We start from the raw sequence: 19,582 nt of genomic DNA, 5'->3' as shown, positions 1-19,582 counted from the left end.
CTCCGAGGAGATGCATTTGGTCAGGCACAGGAATCGCCAAAGGAACCTGCTGCATCCAGCAACTTGCAAATACACACAACCTACTAAGCACAACCTGTGAGGAGAGTGGCCTGAGCTGCTTCTGCATTAATTCTCTGTCCCTGTATGTTACCAGATCCCTGGGACTTTCATGGTCTGTGGGCAGCAAATCGGCTGAGCCAAAAGGGAAGGTTCCACCTGACTAGGCCAGGAGGAGCTATATTAAGCTTGTCTCAGCTGGAGGTCATTCTGCATATTTTGAAGGCTACTTTCTTGGTAGCTGGTCAAGCAACCAGTGACCAGAAATTAAGAACCTATCCATATAACATCCATAATAGTCAGAACACTTCTGAAGTCCAGACCCTACATATATAGAGTTCTTAATTTCCAAAATGTTTGACCAAAGCCATTTCTCTCAGGGCCAAGCAGGCTCTTGGGTTTGTTAAGCAGTTGCTTCATGTCTCATTTCTGGTAGGCTGCTGGTAGCCCTGCAGCCAAGAATTCATGTTCACAATTCCAAAACATTTTTTGATACTTCCTGACCAAATGGCTTTGCAGTAGAAATTGGTTTCTGTCACCATCTGTTGTTCCATAGTTCGGAAGGGCTAACATTTTCCTTCAAGTGGGAAAAACTTGGGGAGGATGCATGGCCAATACGAATGGAATAGATATTCTTTTCCTTACAGTCACTTTACAGGGAAGGCTTGGCCTATTTCTCAGCAGCTGTGAAATTGTCATCAGCAGGATTCTTTACAAAGCTTGGTGGCATATGGAATATATTGCTCACTTCTTAATACTGTAAAAACAACCTTGCTGCATAACTGAGCTAGGCAAAGAAAGCAGGTGCTTGATAAAAAAAAATTCATCATGCATCAAGAAGCCTCTATAGATTTCGTAGAAACTCTAGACAAGGATATTTTGGAGACAAGTATGGGTTTGAATTAACTAAGTAATATTTTACAGAAGCCCCTAGACTTCAGAGGTGGGACAGTCCCTTAAAAATGAGCAGGTGAAATCACTGTGCCACAGAGTAATATCATATTGTGCCGTACACAAAGGCAAGGTTCACATTCCACACTGAAGGGACATTTCATCCCCTCCTTTGTAAGACATTACAAACTGCTCTGCAAGGGTCCTGGCTCCACTTCTGATGTGGTAAGAGACTATTTATTTAGCATCAGTTTTAAACCACCTCTTTTGTCACAGCCTGGCCATATTTTTACAGCTTCTTAACCAAGAAGTAAATTAAACAAAATAACAACAATAACAATAATCATATAAAAAGTCCATGGCATTCTAGTAACCATACACACCAAATTGCAAACACAGGGCTAGAATGCAGGAGTTTAGGTTCTCACTATAGGAGACAGACAAAGAACAAAGGGTAAATGAGTTTGTTGAATACGCTGGTTTTTAAGTAGTCAAGAGCATTGAAAAAAAAAAAAAAGCCTGAAAAAAAGACGAGGTATCATAAAAGGGATTATGATGTGCTGCAGTTCTGTGCCCACTGCTGTATACTCCCCAGTGAATGTCCACTCAGCCATCCCTGCACATACACACACAGATATATTCACGGTCATCTGTGCCCTGCTGCACCTAGAATGGCCCCAGCAGGTGAAACCAAACGGCCACTTAGGCTGATTGGCTTGTCCAGGCCCATGGCAAACAGCAGATGTTTAGTGAAGGTCATGGAGCAGGCGTATAGTGACAATTCCCCAGACTACTCTTCCCAACATCCATCTATTTGTGGCTCAGAGACTTCCTTTAACAAAATACATACTTTTTTTTCCAGATTACTGATCTGCTTTTAGAAATCTTCACTTGCAGTTACAGATGATTACTCAGAGCAAGGTTCTCCAGCTACATTGCATGTTTCTTGTACTAAGTGAGTTATTACATGCCGATATGGAAAAATCCAGCCTGCTGCCCTCATCCCAGAGGGAAGGGCAAACTTGCCAGTATTTGGGCAGCCCATGCTACCTGAGCTGCTGTACAGCTCTTCTGTGCACAGTCCAGATGGAAAAGAGGTCTGCTGCAGCCATGACATTGCACAGCAGGAAAAGCCCCTCTATGATGGTGGAAGTTTGGAAGTCCTGTCCTATAAGTTATGCTTCTGAGCTGCACATAAATTATTCAGGCCATAAATACAGATCTGTCATCCATGGGGCTCTGAAGCTACCCTTTGATCTCCTGTCACTGTTTAGGTAAGTGGCCTTTTAGCTGAACAGGATAGGGAGCACACTGCTGGATGCTGAAAAAGTACCAGCTACACAGACAATCACGGGACAGCACGCACCTGTCACTTCCCCACAGTAACACACCAAGAGGGTCATCACTCTTCCAGAGGCATCCAAAAAACCACTTCTTGTTCACAGTTCAATATGTTTGCTATTTATGCACCTCCTCACTGCTCAAGTAACTACTTTATTCTTTACCACCCGATAAAATTAAGCCAGAGAAAGAGAGGCCAAAGGGAAGTGCAGTATGCATGAACAAAAGACTCTCTTAGCAGTTTCACACCCTATTCATGCAATATACAAACCAAAAATAATGTAGACTAAAGCCTACTATCTAACTAAGCAGGATTAAATAATATTTAGCTCTTTCTATCATCTAAAAATCTCAAAATACTTTACAAAGGTGTGCAGACTGGGAAGAGCCAAAATGGAAGCTACTCCTAGGCATTCACTCTTTCCATTAGACTGCAGCACTACCTCCAAGTATGAGCACAATTCTCTTGCAGCTGGCATGGAGAGATCCATATGTGCATTAAAGGAATAGCTTTTCCTTAATTTCTTATGCATTGATTGCTTTTAATACATTGTTCCAGACATTCTGTGTATAAAAGTAACAGCTTACCAAGCACCTATGTTACTCTAACTACTACTACTACATGTGCAAGTAATACATGCAAGATGCAGTCCTCCTTTCAGTTACAGTAGGAATGCAGTCAATTAACAAGCAATAAATGCCTTTTCTCAAAACCTTGATACAAGGAAAAAGCAGATTTAACAATCATCAAGAAAAAATTGAAAATATGATGATAGAGGAAACAAAGATAAAACCAAGAAGAGTTTCATAGAAATGGGGAAAAGTCAATGCCTTACTCTAAAAGAGACAAGCTTGCAGAAATTATCACAGGAGTGTTTCATAACAAAATTCAAATGCCAGCATGGAGCAGAAATATTTGGAAAGCTTGAAGTCTTACTTTCAGCATGACCTGTCAAAATCAGCATGGCGAGAAAAGTCAGTTGATAAAACATTCCTATGTTAACCTGCACTCTCAAATCAGAAAGCTTCTGTCAACAAGTTCTGGTCTTTGCTACAAAAGTGGGAATCCACAGTAACACCTCAGCAGGCTGAGGATCGATTTCAGATTTACACCTATGAAACCACACTGATGATTTTTAAATATTTGTTGGACAACTTATATTTTGCATGCATGAATGCCTAAGGACTTCTGATCAAGGGCCATAGCTAATTTAAACAGTGTATCAAAACAAACACTTGTCAAAGTTTTTTTTATTTGGTTGGGGTTTTTTAAGATTTGCAGTGAAAATACTATTGCTCAGACAAAAAAATAAAAATACTACCAATATTTGATCTCCATTCCCTCCAGTCGGAACTGTTGGTGTTTGTGTAAACTCAGTTCAGGGAAGACATAAATAGCATCTTTTTAAGCTAATGATTTTCACCACAGGCCATCTAAAACAGGTGTTAAGAGTGGCCCTGAAACAGATCCCATCTGTGTTCACCTAAGTTAGCTTATTTTTGTTTTGCTCCATTTTAATGTATGTATACATCTTGCGTTTTCAGCTTGTCTTTTCAGCCCACTCCCATCCTCCGCACTCCCAATCTGTCAGCCAGACTCCAGGGACAGGAATTCAAAATGACCACGTTTAAAAACTGCACCTCCCTGCATAGACTTTACAGAAGCAGAAAGACTAAAAAGCTGCAAAGTTCCCCACGGTCTTTGCCTATTAAACCCCAACAGCAGGCCACATTTCAGTGTCAAAGAACAGGGCGCTGGTTTGTGTTTCTGTGTGATGGAAGAGCTGGGGTACTCCTGTCTCTTTACATTTCACATCACACTTTGCGGAGAAAGTTGACAACACTGGGATGCTCAAAAACACCCTGTACTATTACACAGAGGAAGGAAGATGCTTGCTGAGAAATAGTGCTGACACCAGAATACGGTTGATTCAGCATGAGTGATAAAAGCTTATTTTTGGTTGGTTCAGGCAGTATTTGACTAAAATAGGATTAAATCCTCATCAGACTTGGTTAAAAATCATTTTACACCCATCCCATCAGTCTGCATCATTCTCCATCTTACAATATTTTCTACCAATTAAAAAAGAAAAAAAAAGAAAAGAAAAAAAAAAAAGAAGCAAGTCTCTTTTCATCAGATCAGCAAAGAGGTAGGAAAAGTCCTTGAAAAGACTAATGCAAGAAGGTAGAAGGAAGGACTCAGTCAACTGGCAACCAAACAGAAGCCTTCTGATATTTCCCACTGAGAAGTAACAGGATCTGGGCTATAGATATGTTTGTCAAACATATCTATAGCAGGGATAATTAAGTTAGTGCAGCAAACTAGGTGCATGCTTTGAAGTGTTCCTGCAGTTGCTATACTGACTTTTCTTTCTCCTGGTAGGTTAAGCTCACCATCTCACACTTATTTGCAGACTCATGACCTACCCTCTGTCCTCATTATCACTTCGTTTCTGATAGTTGAACATCTTGGAAATGATATTCAAAGGTTTTGTTATAAATAAAGGAGACTAACAGAAGCCTAAATACAGACTTCTGTCACCAAGGAATAACTGCCTGGAATTTCTTTTGGCTCCTTTCTGCCAAGGAGTTCACATAACTTTACAAACAAACATTCTTCTAAGCTTGATACTGCTATTTTTCCTTTCTCAAGGCCTCTTGTGGTTACCATCCAAAACCTTGATTGCCAGTTTCCTGTAGCCAGGAAAAAAATGGGGAACAGACAACATCCTTGCCCTCCTTTGCAAAAAGCCCCAAGGATGTTTCAATTTCTATACTGAAATATAGATATATTGCTATATAGAAATATATCACTCAGATTAACACGGTCAAAATATAAAACAGAAAGGTTTAAACTCACATCTTTGGCAGCAATTTTTTATTCTACAATATTACCAGCAGTGATACCTTTCCTGTAAAGATCAAACCTAACACGATGGTGAGGATTCTGCTGGGGTTCCTTTCACTGGCAAGAGCAGCACCCAAATGTGCAAAACCTACAGTGATATCCAGACTGATTCTCACTGATCTCAGTGAAGCCAAGACTTTGCATGCTTTCCCATAGCACGGGGAGTGATTTCCCATGCAAAGATCTTCACTTACCTACATCCTTCTACAAAACAGAGAGTTCTCCACTGTCTGTTCTTCACCCAACTCAATAGGGGGCCTATCAACAGTCTCCACTTTTCTACACCAGGTTTCTAAGGCAAAAAAATATTATTACGTTTATTTAAACCAGTGAAGTTCTAACTGGGATAGGACCCTGCCCACACAACACAGGTTCAAGACAGAGGCTTGTAGCCCAATAGACTGGATCAGGACATGCACTACTGAATTTCTCTCCACTCAGAAGTAACTGGCATTTACTTCTGACCAAGAGACACGATTATGATAAAGACAGCATATGCCCTTGTGCCTCCTCTGGCACAAGGAAAGTAGAGTAGAAATTACACAATTTCTACTTATTTTGTCAAAGACATGCATTTTGGGTGTTCATGGATCTCAGAAATCCCAGATCAAAAATAAGCACCATTGACAGGGCAAGACAGTGTTCTAACTGTCCTTGTAGTGTCCATCCTGTGGGAACACATGGCTTTCATTTTCCAGTAAAATCAGACAGATGCATTCATTTTAACCTATTCATTTGGCAGAAAAGAAAAAGCACTCTCCTGCTGCATTTGGTTGTTGTGCCTTTGCCTTTATTTCCAAGTTATTCCTTAGTTACGGTTACTGTCTGCAGTATTTCACTTCTCAGGACACTAACAAGCTGGCTGAAATCATATCTCCATTTCATATGAGGGCAAAAAAATCTCACCTGGAGTCCTCTACCTGTACCCATTAAACAACCCATAAAACTGCCTTAGAAGAGTCAAGCAGCAGACTTGCCTCTGATACCTCAGTTGTTTTCAGAAAGGAAAAGCAAACAAGCACTATGTGGCTCAAAATCTTGCCCCAAAAATAGGAATCCTTGCTTTTCTGAGGGCTCCAAATCCATCTCAGGAGCAGCACCTCACCAGCACTGATGTGAAGCCCACAGCCTGACAGGCAGCCAGGGACCCCACGCACGGAGCTGGGGTCGGTGTTGGGAAGCAACAGTGAGCAAGGGAGACCCAACTTCCTCCTACGTGCAACCTCGAGATTCCATTTTCTGATGGTTACCCCCAATGATTAAAATGTTCTGTAATTTACCCTTAAAGGGCAGTCACGACGGGATCCACCAGAATCGATCTGTTATCTTTTACCTCCGTACATACCCCGTGTGTGCCTTTCATAAGTAATAGGGTTTACCAGATGAATGCTGGCAATATTTTCCACTAATTGCAAGAGGTACTAAACTGAACCTTAACTAAAATTAAGTTGACTATTAAAAGCTCAATGAGTAACCCAGCAAACGGAAGCACTGTGCATAGGATTTAGCAAGCATGCAAGTGATCTGGCAACCACCAAGGCACAATACTTGCTGAACTTCCTATACCTAAAATTGGTTCCATACAATAGTCATATGTTCGTGATGTATGATGAACTAATGCTCACAATGTTTGGGTGCAGTAAAATGCCAAAATAAATGTATAACAATTCAAGCATGCTCTTCTGAAAACACAAAGTGAGAGGACTGAAAGTTACAGGTTAATTTACAATGTATACTCTCCATTAAAATAACAGATCTCCCTGCATCAGTTTTAAAAATACATTAATAATATCCTTAGCTTTTAAAGTGTCATTATCATAGACAGTCCTACAAATTTTACCTACCTGTATATAAACACTTCCAGGCTTTTTAAGGAACACATATACTGCACTTGTTATTACATGTTAAGGTTATTCACTGTATATAGGCTTTTCATGATTGCTGTTTCTAAATCTACAATTACATCTTTTTTGTGCTTTTATAATTTCTAGGCTATACTTCTATACAAATATGTTCTACATTCTGTATTTCTGTTTTCAGGATTGTACACAGGTGCATAAATCAAAAGCAGCAAGAAATAAAACTAAGATTGTGCAGTCTGGTTATATTTGACAAACTAAAAAACTAGGGATTCCCTGAGAAGAATTCTCTCTCTCTCAGGGGGAAAAAAAGAGGAGAGGAGAGGAGAGGAGAGGAGAGGAGAGGAGAGGAGAGGAGAGGAGAGGAGAGGAGAGGAGAGGAGAGGAGAGGAGAGGAGAGGAGAGGAGAGGAGAGGAGAGGAGAGGAGAGGAGAGGAGAGGAGAGGAGAGGAGAGGAGAGGAGAGGAGAGGAGAGGAGAGGAGAGGAGAGGAGAGGAGAGGAGAGGAGAGGAGAGGAGAGGAGAGGAGAGGAGAGGAGAGGAGAGGAGAGGAGAGGAGAGGAGAGGAGAGGAGAGGAGAGGAGAGGAGAGGAGAGGAGAGGAGAGGAGAGGAGAGGAGAGGAGAGGAGAGGAGAGGAGAGGAGAGGAGAGGAGAGGAGAGGAGAGGAGAGGAGAGGAGAGGAGAGGAGAGGAGAGGAGAGGAGAGGAGAGGAGAGGAGAGGAGAGGAGAGGAGAGGAGAGGAGAGGAGAGGAGAGGAGAGGAGAGGAGAGGAGAGGAGAGGAGAGGAGAGGAGAGGAGAGGAGAGGAGAGGAGAGGAGAGGAGAGGAGAGGAGAGGAGAGGAGAGGAGAGGAGAGGAGAGGAGAGGAGAGGAGAGGAGAGGAGAGGAGAGGAGAGAGGAGAGGAATATTCCTATCTAATAATGTGGATAAAAGGTACTATGTCACAAAAAGACTGAATGATTCAGGAGAAATTCTAAGAGATTTCCTAAATACTGGCCCCATTGCAAAAAAAAAAAAAAATCATCATTATTTTAAAGAAGAAAAGGTCAAAGTGGACATATGCAGAGCTACGTGAAAGAGTTAAAACTATTGATGAAAGACTATTTGCTGATAAGGATGCATCTATTTGAAATAGGATAGCATTTGGGACTACTCGAACAAAAGTCTACAGAAAACTGATAAATCAAGGAACTGAGCAGGATTTAAACAAACAACAGACATGGCTGAGAACACATGAAATGTTACGAGTACAGCTGAGAAATAAGTGATGGCACAGGACCACTTACTCTGCTACTAACAAGACATTTGCTTTGGCCTCCATAGAGCGAGACAGCTATCAATCCTGCCACAGCTCCAGAAATGCTTGAGACTGAAGCCCTAAAAAAAGTGGTTATTATTTCAGGGTGTGCACATGGAACACCCAATAAGTCTGGCTTTCAAAAAACAAAATATCCACCATGTATCACAGTCAGGTGAAACCCTAAGTGACTTCCTGCAGAAAAGAGCACTTCCTCCAAATACTGCTGTTATAAAACACCAGTGCTTGGATTCTGCAAGAAAACCTCTGGGAGCAATGCTAATTTCACATTGCAGTACCCAGCTTTCAGGTGCTGTGCCTGTGCCATGGAGATGTCAGCCCTGACAGTCACTCCTGTGCCTCCTGTGCCACCAAACTCAGGAGCAGCCATTGCCAAGCAAGAACAAACCAATGCTGCCAGCAGGAGAAGGCCAAGGCCACGCTCATCTGTAACTTCATCTCTCGGACTTCCATTTTTAAGCAGTGATACTCAATTTATTTTAGTTTAGATACCTTTTTCAAGGTTCCCAGGCTGCTCCTGAAAGAAAACTACTGGAGGGTCCTTTACTTCAAGGACACAGCTGGAGAAAGTGAGAGCTACCACACACAGAAATCCACCATTTTGCAACAAGAGTTTGCACTTTCTGAAATCCACTGGGATGTGAGGGGAAAAATGGGAGCAGAGAGGCTCAACCTTGTCAGGATGGAAGTGCTTGAGAACATCCAAAGCAGATCTTTGGCCACCTGGGAAAGGTGGATATCGAAAATGTAGGCACTCACACAGGTTAGGCAACTTCTAAGGTTAGGTGGCAGTTCAGTGGGGATATTGAGGATCTCAGTTTGGGCTTTCAATGCCAAATCCCACTTAAGTCCCACTTAAAGCATCTAATCCTTTTGTGGATCTGGGCCTAAAGCCTTGGCAGAAAGGAGAGAGTCTATGCATGCAAAAGCTGATGGTCAGTGGCAGTCTGGGTCTGTTAAAACTAAACTGCACAGCGAACAACTTTATTTTGTACAAAGGAATAATGCAGAATAATCAAAGATGCGTTCTAGTCACAGAAAGTTAATGGAAAGTTAATGCAGCTGATACAGATCACACTCCTGTCTTTAGACCCTCTGACAGTTATGCCGACCTGGACAACGTTATAACCAATTGGTCTTCAATAGCTCATGGGAAGAAGCACATTTGGAAATGTTCAAAAGACAAAATGACTACAGAAGTCCTCAAAAAAACACCTCACTTACCCACACCAGCTAAGAGGTACAACTAGAAAAGAGCAGAAATTTATAAAACACTGTAATGTTTACAAAGAGTTAATAGTTCAAAGAACAATATTCTGTTATTCAGTGACCAACCGGTTTGCCATGCTCCATGGAATTAAGTAGTTTCAGTCCAGTTTCTAATAGCCAGAAATCCATCTGGTGGAAGTTACCAATTTATTTCTCACTTACCTGCAGTGCTGTTGGCTGTCTCAACCATGAAGTAAAGTGTAAGCAGATGTGGATAACAGTTTACCCTACATACCCTATGCCTTGTATCTCGATATCACAAATCCGTTTTTAATTTTTTAAAGGTGCCTGTACTTACCCCCCTTGAATTTAGTTGAAAAGACTGCAAATATGATATTTTCATATACAAACTATCTTATTGATAAAAGTGATCTTGGCATAAAAGTAGGATAGAATTACAACAATAAAATACAACTTCATGCTACTATTCTAAAGTACTGTTATTACAAAACAGATATCATTATTACAAATTATTTTAATGGTAAATATTTCTGCCAGATCCCAGGTATGCACTGCAACATTTAACTGACTGTAATCACTGAGGTCTCCATTTTGGGGATTCAAATACATTTTCCCAGAGCTCTGCTTCAAATGAAAATTCTCCTACAGCTGCCCATCAACCAGTATCTGACCTTTTTAAACCATGGGAGAAACAAAGGGACCTGATTCCCAGTTCCTCCTGTCATCTGCAGATGGGCAAGGAGTCCTGGCAGCTCACTCACTAACTCTTGCAAATTTTGCATTACAAAATCAGTATTTGATGTAAGATACAGGAGAGTAGAATAAAGACATGCATGTCAGAGATCATAAAGATGACAAAGATATTTTATGCAGAGGGAAACTGCTCATTCTCCCATGCCACTGAAGTCCATGGAGTCGTGGTGCACTCCTTCCTTCATGAACACTGCATTATCCCATCCAGACTGAAACATGGTTTCCACTGGCAGGCTCAGTGATTGATAAAGCCCCCACCTGGTTTTCAAGGGGTGAAGAAATTACTGATGCTTTGTAATCAGCTCATGGTAAGGAGGCCAGTGTGGTTTCCCTGATTTCCTCGGATATTGGTCTGGAGTCTCACTGTGCTTTCACCTGCATTTTACTTTCGGTTCTGGATTCTTTCCAGAATAAAGACGCAAAGTCAAGGTGGTATCTTTCCTGTCCAGGCACCTCCTCCCTTTTGGTAAAATGTTAATATACTGACAGGTCTGATATACAGGAGGACGCCAATACACTCTTAACATGGACAAAGTGAAACAACAGAAAATATTTTGCAATTTGGCATTTTCCCCCCCTTCCCCCCCAAGTATTCCTGTTTAAATCCTTTCCTTTTAACTCTCAAAAGTGTATCCTTTCCATAGAAGTCAGTCTATTTCTGCCTGCTGTTAATCTATGTATAAACTAAATCTCAACTTCCCCACTCACACAAACAATTGCCCTCTTGGCTGGCAAGGCAGCTCAGAAGAACAGGGAAAGCAAGATTTGTACTGAATCTATTTATGCATTTTAGTGGCAACCCGTGCTTGGCTGAGACTAGTCAGCTGTAAGAGACTGATGAGAATTGTTTGAAATGCTTCTGGTTGAAAAATAAATAAATCAAAATTACTGGTAAAACAACATAGATGTATGTGACACGTATGAACCACAGAAATAATCTGGAAGAATAAAAATAGCTGAAGTTCCAGTCTAGGACTCTCACAATCTAAATCTTCCAAATTATATAAATGTCACAAAATATAAATATACAAAACAGTAAGTCAGTACACTGCAAGGTGACAGCATTCTGTCTATGGAACAGAAAGGGTTAATTTTCTTGAAGAAGTTTAGGGGGCCATGAAAGTTGTGAATTTAAATTCACACCAATTTGAAATGTTATATTAAATAACGCACAAACTTAATTTTGCTTGCATTTCTTACTGACTACTGTTCCTATTCCAGGTTCCTCCTTACAAAGGACAGGCACATCAAGGAAGTAGCACCCGGGAAAAAAATTAAGGGAAAAACATTAGTGGAATGCAGCAGGCTGGGAGCAAAGACCCATTTATGCAGAGAAAGTGCTTACGCAGGGACATTGGTGCCTGTGTCTATGGGTATGTGGAGAGGTTTGGTGAGCGCATGCCCAGGCAAGGAGGATTTGGTTATGGTTAGAATTTGTGAGTGACAGCCATGTGACAGCTGGGAGTCAGCAAAGATTTTGTAGGGATGGAAATTCCTGAGACAAGACACACGACTGCTCATGCGATCTGCATGTGCCTATCATCATGCCATATTATAATAGCTGACACCATGGTTTACCAGTTTTCCAAAAGAGAGGCTATAAATCAGGAAGAGGATTTGAGGTACATTGGACGAGAAATTAAAAGTTGTAACATTTAAAAACAAAGGAATGAATATAACTTCTTTCAGGGTATTGAAACAAGCAAACAAAAATCACCAGACAAACCACAGACCACCAGTAAAACCTGCATTTCCATTGTTTATCTTTAGTGACAGGTTATTATTTCCTTAGAATATATTTTTTTCTTATTAACTTATCTTAAAAGGTCTGAATCCTACAAACATACTTCATTTTTAGTATGGAATCATCCCACTAATTATTCATATACAGTAGCTATTCCTACACTTTCAGGATCAGGGCCTAAGTCACAATGTACAATTAAGCAGAGCCTTTTCCAAAGAACTGTTTCATTTGCCCTTCTGGAGGTCCTACACAGACGTGAAGTCAGTGGAGACGTGCATTTAAATCAAACCTGAAAAACCGAAATACTTTCCCTTTAACACTGAATTCAAGCCAATACAGTGTCACATGACCTTTACCGTAATTTCTATTAAAATAATTTCATGTCTGGTTGCTTCTGCTATCCTGGCTCATTTGTATTGTTTACAACAAGTCATTGCTCTCGACAGTTAGTGGTGGCTGAATCCATGGTTACCAGTTTTTACATTCACTGGTTAAAAGGAATGCAGCTCTTCAGTGGGGTTTCATGGAGAAAGCTCTTAAGAAACCACAATCCAGCCATCAATCAGGCTAACCTGGGAGAAATTAATCTGATAAACAGAAGTATTGCTGTGTATGAAAAATTTATTGAAAGGGAGCTCAAGGCATTTATTAGTTGCAGTTGCCAAAGTGGACACGTTTGGGTCAGACTTAGCACAGGGAAGACTTGGGTTATGAGGTCTATGTCTGACATTCATCCATGTTGTGCCTCCTCTGGCGCTCACTGCTAATACAACTATACTGTTCAAGGCTTTAAAAAAAATAAAAATCTCCAACACTTATTTTAACTAGAAATGTGCTCGGAATATAAATAGTGCTTAAATACAGGTTTAACCAGACTGCAGTCCCGGCAAAGTAACTTAAACAGACACAGACAAGATAGTAAAACACAAAATAGACAGCCTTGAGTAGAATCCAATTAAGACAAAAAACACCCCAAACAGAGCAACATTGTTAACGACTAAATTAAGCCTGCAAACAAATACATTTTATTGCCACCTAAGAACAATATGGACTAATTCCGTTTGCCTTGTTATTTATAGTTTGGCGTAGGGTGGGGTTGCCAAAATCAAAGAGCAAAGCAGAAACTTATTTGCAAGATGGACCCCCAAATCCTTTAAAAATGCCTAAAAACATAAGAAAAGTTCTTTACAGTTTGATGGCTACAATATTTGTCCCACAAGCTACATGACAGCAACAAATAGTTAAATCAAACATATTACTACTAGCTCATCTACTGCAAAGTCACTGTATCAGAAGCCCGAATTGATTTGTTTCCTTAGAACAAATTGAAAATGAATGTAACATAACATCCGAAAAAAGAAATCCCTCCTGCTCTGCTAATCGGATATCGTATAATGGTTGATTGCAGCTTTGCACCGTGCTATTGTTGCCTATATCATACATACTTACAGGTTCTGGGTTCTTCCAAGAGTTTGGTGCAGTTTCAAGGACAAATGTCTTAAGGAAGTCTTTCTACTGTGCAGCAGTGATCCTAGCTCTGATCTCATTACATGAGCAAAGTGCTACAGCTGACAATATAAAGGAAACTTCCTGCATGAAGAAGAAATCTTGGAAAGTCTCAGGGTTAAAAAGGCTGCTTAAATGTGCTGCTTGATTTGCTCCCTAGTTGTGTATACACAGTAGCAGCTGATCTCTGTTTGCAGCCCTGCAGAAAGAAACCTTTGCTGAAAACCAATGGCATCACATTTCAGTGGAGCTACTGCCAGGCTCTGGAGAACGAGGCAACCTTTGACAACTTCACCCAGTTCAAACCACCGGCGTTTGCTGCATGTCCTGCAGGACTTCTGAAATTGTATATTTACTGTATGATTTTTATTAATGCCGTTCTGAAATCCTGCATCCCAGGCAGCCGTGATAAAAGCAGAAGTCTCCCTCCCTGTAATAGGAGGTTCTGACTGTGTCAGGACTGTGAACTGCAGAATTTGCCACAATATCTTTTGCTTTGTCTTGATTGTGGCATTTGCAGATGAGGAGCTGTTAGCTGCACTCAAAAGCATTTTCTGCCTTAGAATTTCTAAATTAAGTGCAACAGGCATCCTGTTTATCCTAAATTAATCCTGAGCCTGCCCTGCATCAGTCACGCACTGCTCAGTGCTTTTTTTTTTTTTTCTGATACAGAGTACAAACCGAAAGATTTTGGGAATGGGAGGTGGCTCGTTCTTTTCATTTAGTATTTTATCTAGAGTTAGATCCAGGCTGGTCCCTGTTGGACTAAAACCATGGAGCACAATATCCTAAATTCTGCAAAGTTTGGTATTCTGACCAAAGTTTTTGTGTGGCTGCAAATATCTGTCAGTGCCCCCTCAGCTCCTGCCTTGGCCCTCCAGAACCAAAGCAGGCATGGGCAGAACCTGCATCAGCTTCTGCAGTTCTTACTGCTGGCCAAGCAAACTAGTAAGACCGGTAAAGAAACAATTAAAAAGAAATACACCTACTAGAACTATTTCAACTCTTAACTAGGAAGCAATACTCCAAACACATCCTCACATTTGATGTTAAAGAATTATCAATAATTAATTCAGATGCAGTTGTTTCACCATTTAGCCCAGGGTGATTCTCCAAAGAGCAACTGGGAGCACACATTCCCCTGGCACTCAGTCAGAGCATGACCGTAGAGCTTGCATGCTGCTTCCCAAACAGGACCTACTTTTCTCTCCAGGATAGCCAGAAAACCTCAGAAACAAAATTTAGAAGAATCTCCTTTAAAAGTGCCCCATTGCAGGGTTTGGTTAGGAGTTGAGGGGTTTTTTTCTTGGGTATTTGTAAAACAGATTAATCACCACCCTTTTTTCCCCTCAGGCACTATGACTATTCTAGCTACTAGTATATTGCGTGTTATTTCTTTAATACTTTGAACTTTATTCCAAAGGGCAGAAACCAAAACTGACAGTACATCAAGACAACATGCTCTGTGATTCAAACTGCAAAATAATTGAGATCCTGTGCACACACAACATCCAAGTCTGTGTACACACATTGCACACGTGTGCACACACTCATTCACAAGCACAAACAAGTGTAAGGGCTTGTGGCCCAATTTTCTGAGACACTCATAGTTCGTGTCCTCACCTCCCTTCAAATAAAAAAAAGTAAGAACAAGCAAAATTTGATCAGTGAAACATCCAAAATCATTTTTGTTTAAAGTAGGCACCATTTACCAGAAGGGTAACCCTATTGATTCAACATGCGTTTCTGCCAAATTTGTCTCTCTCTTTTGGGAGAAGGATCCTGTCCACCCCTGGACTGTGTCACACCAGAGAAATGAAAGCGTGTGGTGGCATCAGCAGGTTTAATCTTGCTCTTGTCCCTCAAGGGACACTGCAAGGCAGCGACTCAAAATCCTGGCTATGAGGCAGGGCTCACTGTCTGCCTGTGTCACCTCCGACACATCGCCTCACCTTTCCGTGCCTAAACACCACACTTGACGCATGTTGCGAAAGCACAGCTCCTGTCCCTCTGTTGCACAAGCTGTGAGAAAGGTATTGCATGCTGGAGAAAAGTAAAGGACTAAAGCTCACAGCTGTGCATCCTGCTCCCAGATGTGCCATACAAAGGGCCATGAGTGACCTTGAACCGCCTGCTCTCTGTGCTCCAGTGCCCAGCCTGCTGCCCACGCCGCACATAAGTCACTCATAGCACTTGCCCACCTCGTCCCTTTTGATTCTAGTACAGCAGAAGAGGGGTCTTTTTCTGTTGGAAATTGAGCACAGAATAAAACAAGTTCTTTTTGCCAGGTGAAACTCAAGGCACTAATTTAAGACAAGCAAAAAAAAAAAAAAATCCCAGTGGAAGCAGGAATTACAGTGAATGAAGTTTCCTCCTCAACAGCCTCTGAATATCCAACTGTCAGCACAGAAAACTGAGACTTCTGAATGCTGCATGAGCAGTAACACCATCATATCCAGCAGTCCTACCCCACACAGACCTACTGGCACTTGTTGAGGCTGGAGGACATCCACTCTGAGTTTGACTCCATTCCTCCTTACCTCTCCTATATAACCGTGCGCTTTGCCACAGCTGGATCAATACAGATCCAGGGACACAGCTCCTTCAGCTACCTTCTTTTGTAAAAGTATGCACAGGTCCTGAACATGGGACAAACTGGAATTGCAAAATCTTTCTCCTCCCAGTCTTCCCAGATACACCTCAACCTGCAGCACCCTGACTTCCCTTTTCTCTCCTTTTCATTTTCTTATTGAATTTTGTTTTCACAGCATTGTATCCAGCAAGGAAAATAGTGATAATTCAAAGTCTATTTTCCAACCTTCAGAAGGTAGGGTAAAGTAGTCTGGCTATTAAAGGCAGGACCACAAAAATATGTTCAGGGAGGATGGGGAGCAAGACCTAGGAGAGAAATGAAGGGAAGGCTGACCCTGAGCTTACATGATGTCAGAAGCTCTAGGTCTCCATCCCTCCTATCCCCAGTGGAAAGGGTGGCCCTTGGAAGCCAACCCCACTGCCTACTCTAAAGTCTAAACTAGTACAGATGTCCAAGAGGGGCCATGCCCTGTTTTCCTGACGTCTGTCACTTGCAACAATTTAGAAAGCTTGTTTAATTCATGACAGCCTTAAAATTCAAATATATCATCAAGAAGACACTTATAGCTAATACCACAAATGACTAAACCAGAGTGAATTCTCAGTTTTTACATGAATATTTGTTTTAGATTTTAAAACCTTGTTTCCAGCAGCCAAGTAATAAGAGACATGTTTTCTCGTTTAAGAAGAGATTTCTGGCTCTTGTAATTAAGAGGAACAATTGAAGGTAACCACAATGAAACAGAAGTCCAGCAGAAACACAGTGATATTTTTGAAAAAGTCCCACTTTTCAGCTAGTCTCAAAATTTTCAATAAGCAGTATCAGTTTAAATTATCAATCTCAGAATCCAATAGTACACAGAGACTCCAAGAAACGTATCCTACCCACTTAGGACTTTGCTTAAATATTAAGCCTAAACCTGTTCATCTAGACCTGTCTGATTCCTGCACAGATCCTGAATGTGTCCTTTCCTCAGTCTATCCATATACATAATAATTGCGACTACTGGATTTTCTTTTTAACTTTTTAAGTGCACATGGATCCTAATCAACATATGGAACACGTTCGGCATCATCACAAAATGAGTGGCTATGTTCTTCTCATTGAAAGGCATCCATAATAGCTGCTTTTTCCTTTTCATCTATCAAGACTTTAAACTAAAACTAATACAATCATCGGGAACTGTGTATGCCTAAGCTACTTGCTGTTCCCCTTAGAAGCTCTGCACTACTCAATCATTCAAGATTCTCTGTCCCATTGTATTAAACATGCTTGTATTTTGTGCTATGAGTATAATTAAAATTGTTTGGGTTTTCACACTGTTCTTATCTTTTATTTCCTCTCTTAAATATCCAGCATGCGTTGAAACCAATATAGGTGATAATATAGATGTAAATATGACCATGGAGGCATCACGATGAATTTGACGTTGGGAATAACTCATTCAAGGTATCGAGATCCAATTTAAATTCTTTTCCAATTTTAACTGAGCCTTCATAACCAGATGAACTTAAACGAAGGTGTACAACTTCATGCTACGCTGGTAAACCACCCTAACTAGGAAATAAATTTTCAGTGATTAAGTTGAATTGTTCGTACAAAACGCCAGCTTCAGCTTTTCACCCATACAAAATAGCTTGGAAAATATATACTGCATGTGTTTATTATAGCTACAGTTGCTATGAACATCTATAACTCTCCAACAATTTCTTTGATTTATGTTCAAAAACATACAGGGCATGAAATGATGCCTGCAACCTTACATTTCCCTCAAGAACATTGTAGGGAGAAGATATATTCCAAAACATCATGTTAGATTCCTTGTTATGTCTCCTTTTTAAAATAAATGTATGATAATCAATTACACATGCTTCAAAGCAACTGCCACTAGATTCCCCAACAGAAAAGCTGTTTGAGAAAAGTTCCATTTTCTTTCCCCTAATGGTCGAGTTATAATAAGAGATCTTGCCTAGATATTAAAGGAAAAAAATGTATTATAAAGGATAGGCCTTGCTCCACTTGTATATGCATGCACAGGTTTGTGCTTGCCTGGACTTGACTTAGAACAAGGTTTCCAGAGAAGTAACATCTCCACTGATCAACATGCTAAAAAAAGGATGTGTGTGTGAAGATCTTGCACCTAATCTCCTTGTCATTTATGCTTGTAGTAATCCAAATGATGTCAAGAGAATGACAGAGATGATAAGTTAATGTATCAGGCTAGACTTCCCTTTCAACCTCAATATGCAAAACATCCCTTTTAGAAGTCCACCAGCTGTAGCCTCCACTAGAAACAGAAACCTGCAGATGTTTATAGGAATATCAATTAAGCTGAATGGGAGCTCTGCCATTAACACTGGTGCATGTAAGATTGGACTTTGCAGATCTGCCTGAACTCCATGCAGAGGCTGAAGTGCACGTTGTCTCAGGGGTATGGGGGTTATATGGGTTATATGAGTTATATGCCATTACACAGGTAAGCATAATATGGATGGTATTTCCACGGTCTCAAGGCTCTGGCACGGGCACAAGGGCAGAATCCCTGGGCAGCACCCTTGCCTATGGTGGGAAGACAGGAACAGCCAGGAATGCACAGAGTGAGAGCATGGACTACCCCCAGCAAGGAAAAGATCAGGACCTACTGCCTGCCCTGCTTCAGGTTGTTTGTGCTGCCCGTATCCTAAACAGGGAGCTGACATTTCCCGTGTCCTGGGCATTTAATTCAATCCTTGGGTTACACTGCAAACTAAAGAGCTGACAAACATAGAAAACTGGACTAGAAATTAGATGGTACAAGCCCCTCTAAGGAGAATTGGCACCTGCTGACACTGAGTTTCCAGCAAATACGGAGTAAGGTGGATGTGTGACTTGTTTTATGGCCCTGTTCATCCCTGTAAGTGTGCAAAATTTGCATGCCAAATAAGGAGATGGAAATAAACTCACTCATTCTACTCTTCCCCCCCACCTTTTCTTTGAATCAAACCCTCAAAGAGTGAAAATTCAATGGAGGGGAAATACAGGCTTGCACCCTCTTTGGCCCCCAGTGCTATTTTATCCATTACCAAGGAAGCCAAGGAGGAGGAGGGGAGAGAATAGGACATGCGTGCCTACTGTCCATGCAGCCCCAGCTAGATACCATCAACAGTTGTTCTCCTATTTTCACAGTGGGAAATAAGCAGGTACTAGCTGTGTTGGAATAATCAGGAGGAATCTAGGTCAAAATCAAAGCAAGACTGCTCCGTCCATTTGACAAAACTTACATGCAAACACGATACCCATGTGAAAACAAAGAAGTAATTTCTAGCAGTTATTTCTGTTAGGATTGCTAAACAAGCATGCAGACGCTGGCCTACCTTGAGTAAAAGGCACTATTCCTTCTCTG

At 41.1% G+C, this 19,582-nt stretch overlaps 1 protein-coding gene across 16 annotated transcripts in view; it reads right to left on the bottom strand.

Annotated features, from left to right (window-relative positions):
• ESRRG (estrogen related receptor gamma) overlaps window positions 1-19,582 on the bottom strand; it is a 394,158-nt gene that overhangs the window by 350,656 nt on the left and 23,920 nt on the right. For 2 of the 16 annotated variants that reach the window (XM_066178271.1, XM_066178248.1), the window contains exon 1: window positions 13,551-13,657. The exons of the other annotated variants lie outside the window; for them this stretch is intronic. In XM_066178271.1, the coding sequence (XP_066034368.1) occupies window positions 13,551-13,648 (98 nt within the window). In that variant the 5' untranslated portion in view covers window positions 13,649-13,657. Of the gene's footprint in view, window positions 1-13,550; window positions 13,658-19,582 lie in introns of those variants that run through there. 16 annotated transcript variants of the gene reach the window in all.

Source organism: Chamaea fasciata, unplaced genomic scaffold, assembly GCF_029207755.1.
Source record: "Chamaea fasciata isolate MVZ Bird 193981 ecotype frontalis unplaced genomic scaffold, bChaFas1.0.hap1 SCAF_3, whole genome shotgun sequence".
In the NCBI taxonomy this organism is placed as follows: domain Eukaryota; kingdom Metazoa; phylum Chordata; class Aves; order Passeriformes; family Sylviidae; genus Chamaea; species Chamaea fasciata.
Note: the sequence above shows the minus strand (reverse complement) of the source record. Positions and strands in the feature narration are given on the sequence as shown.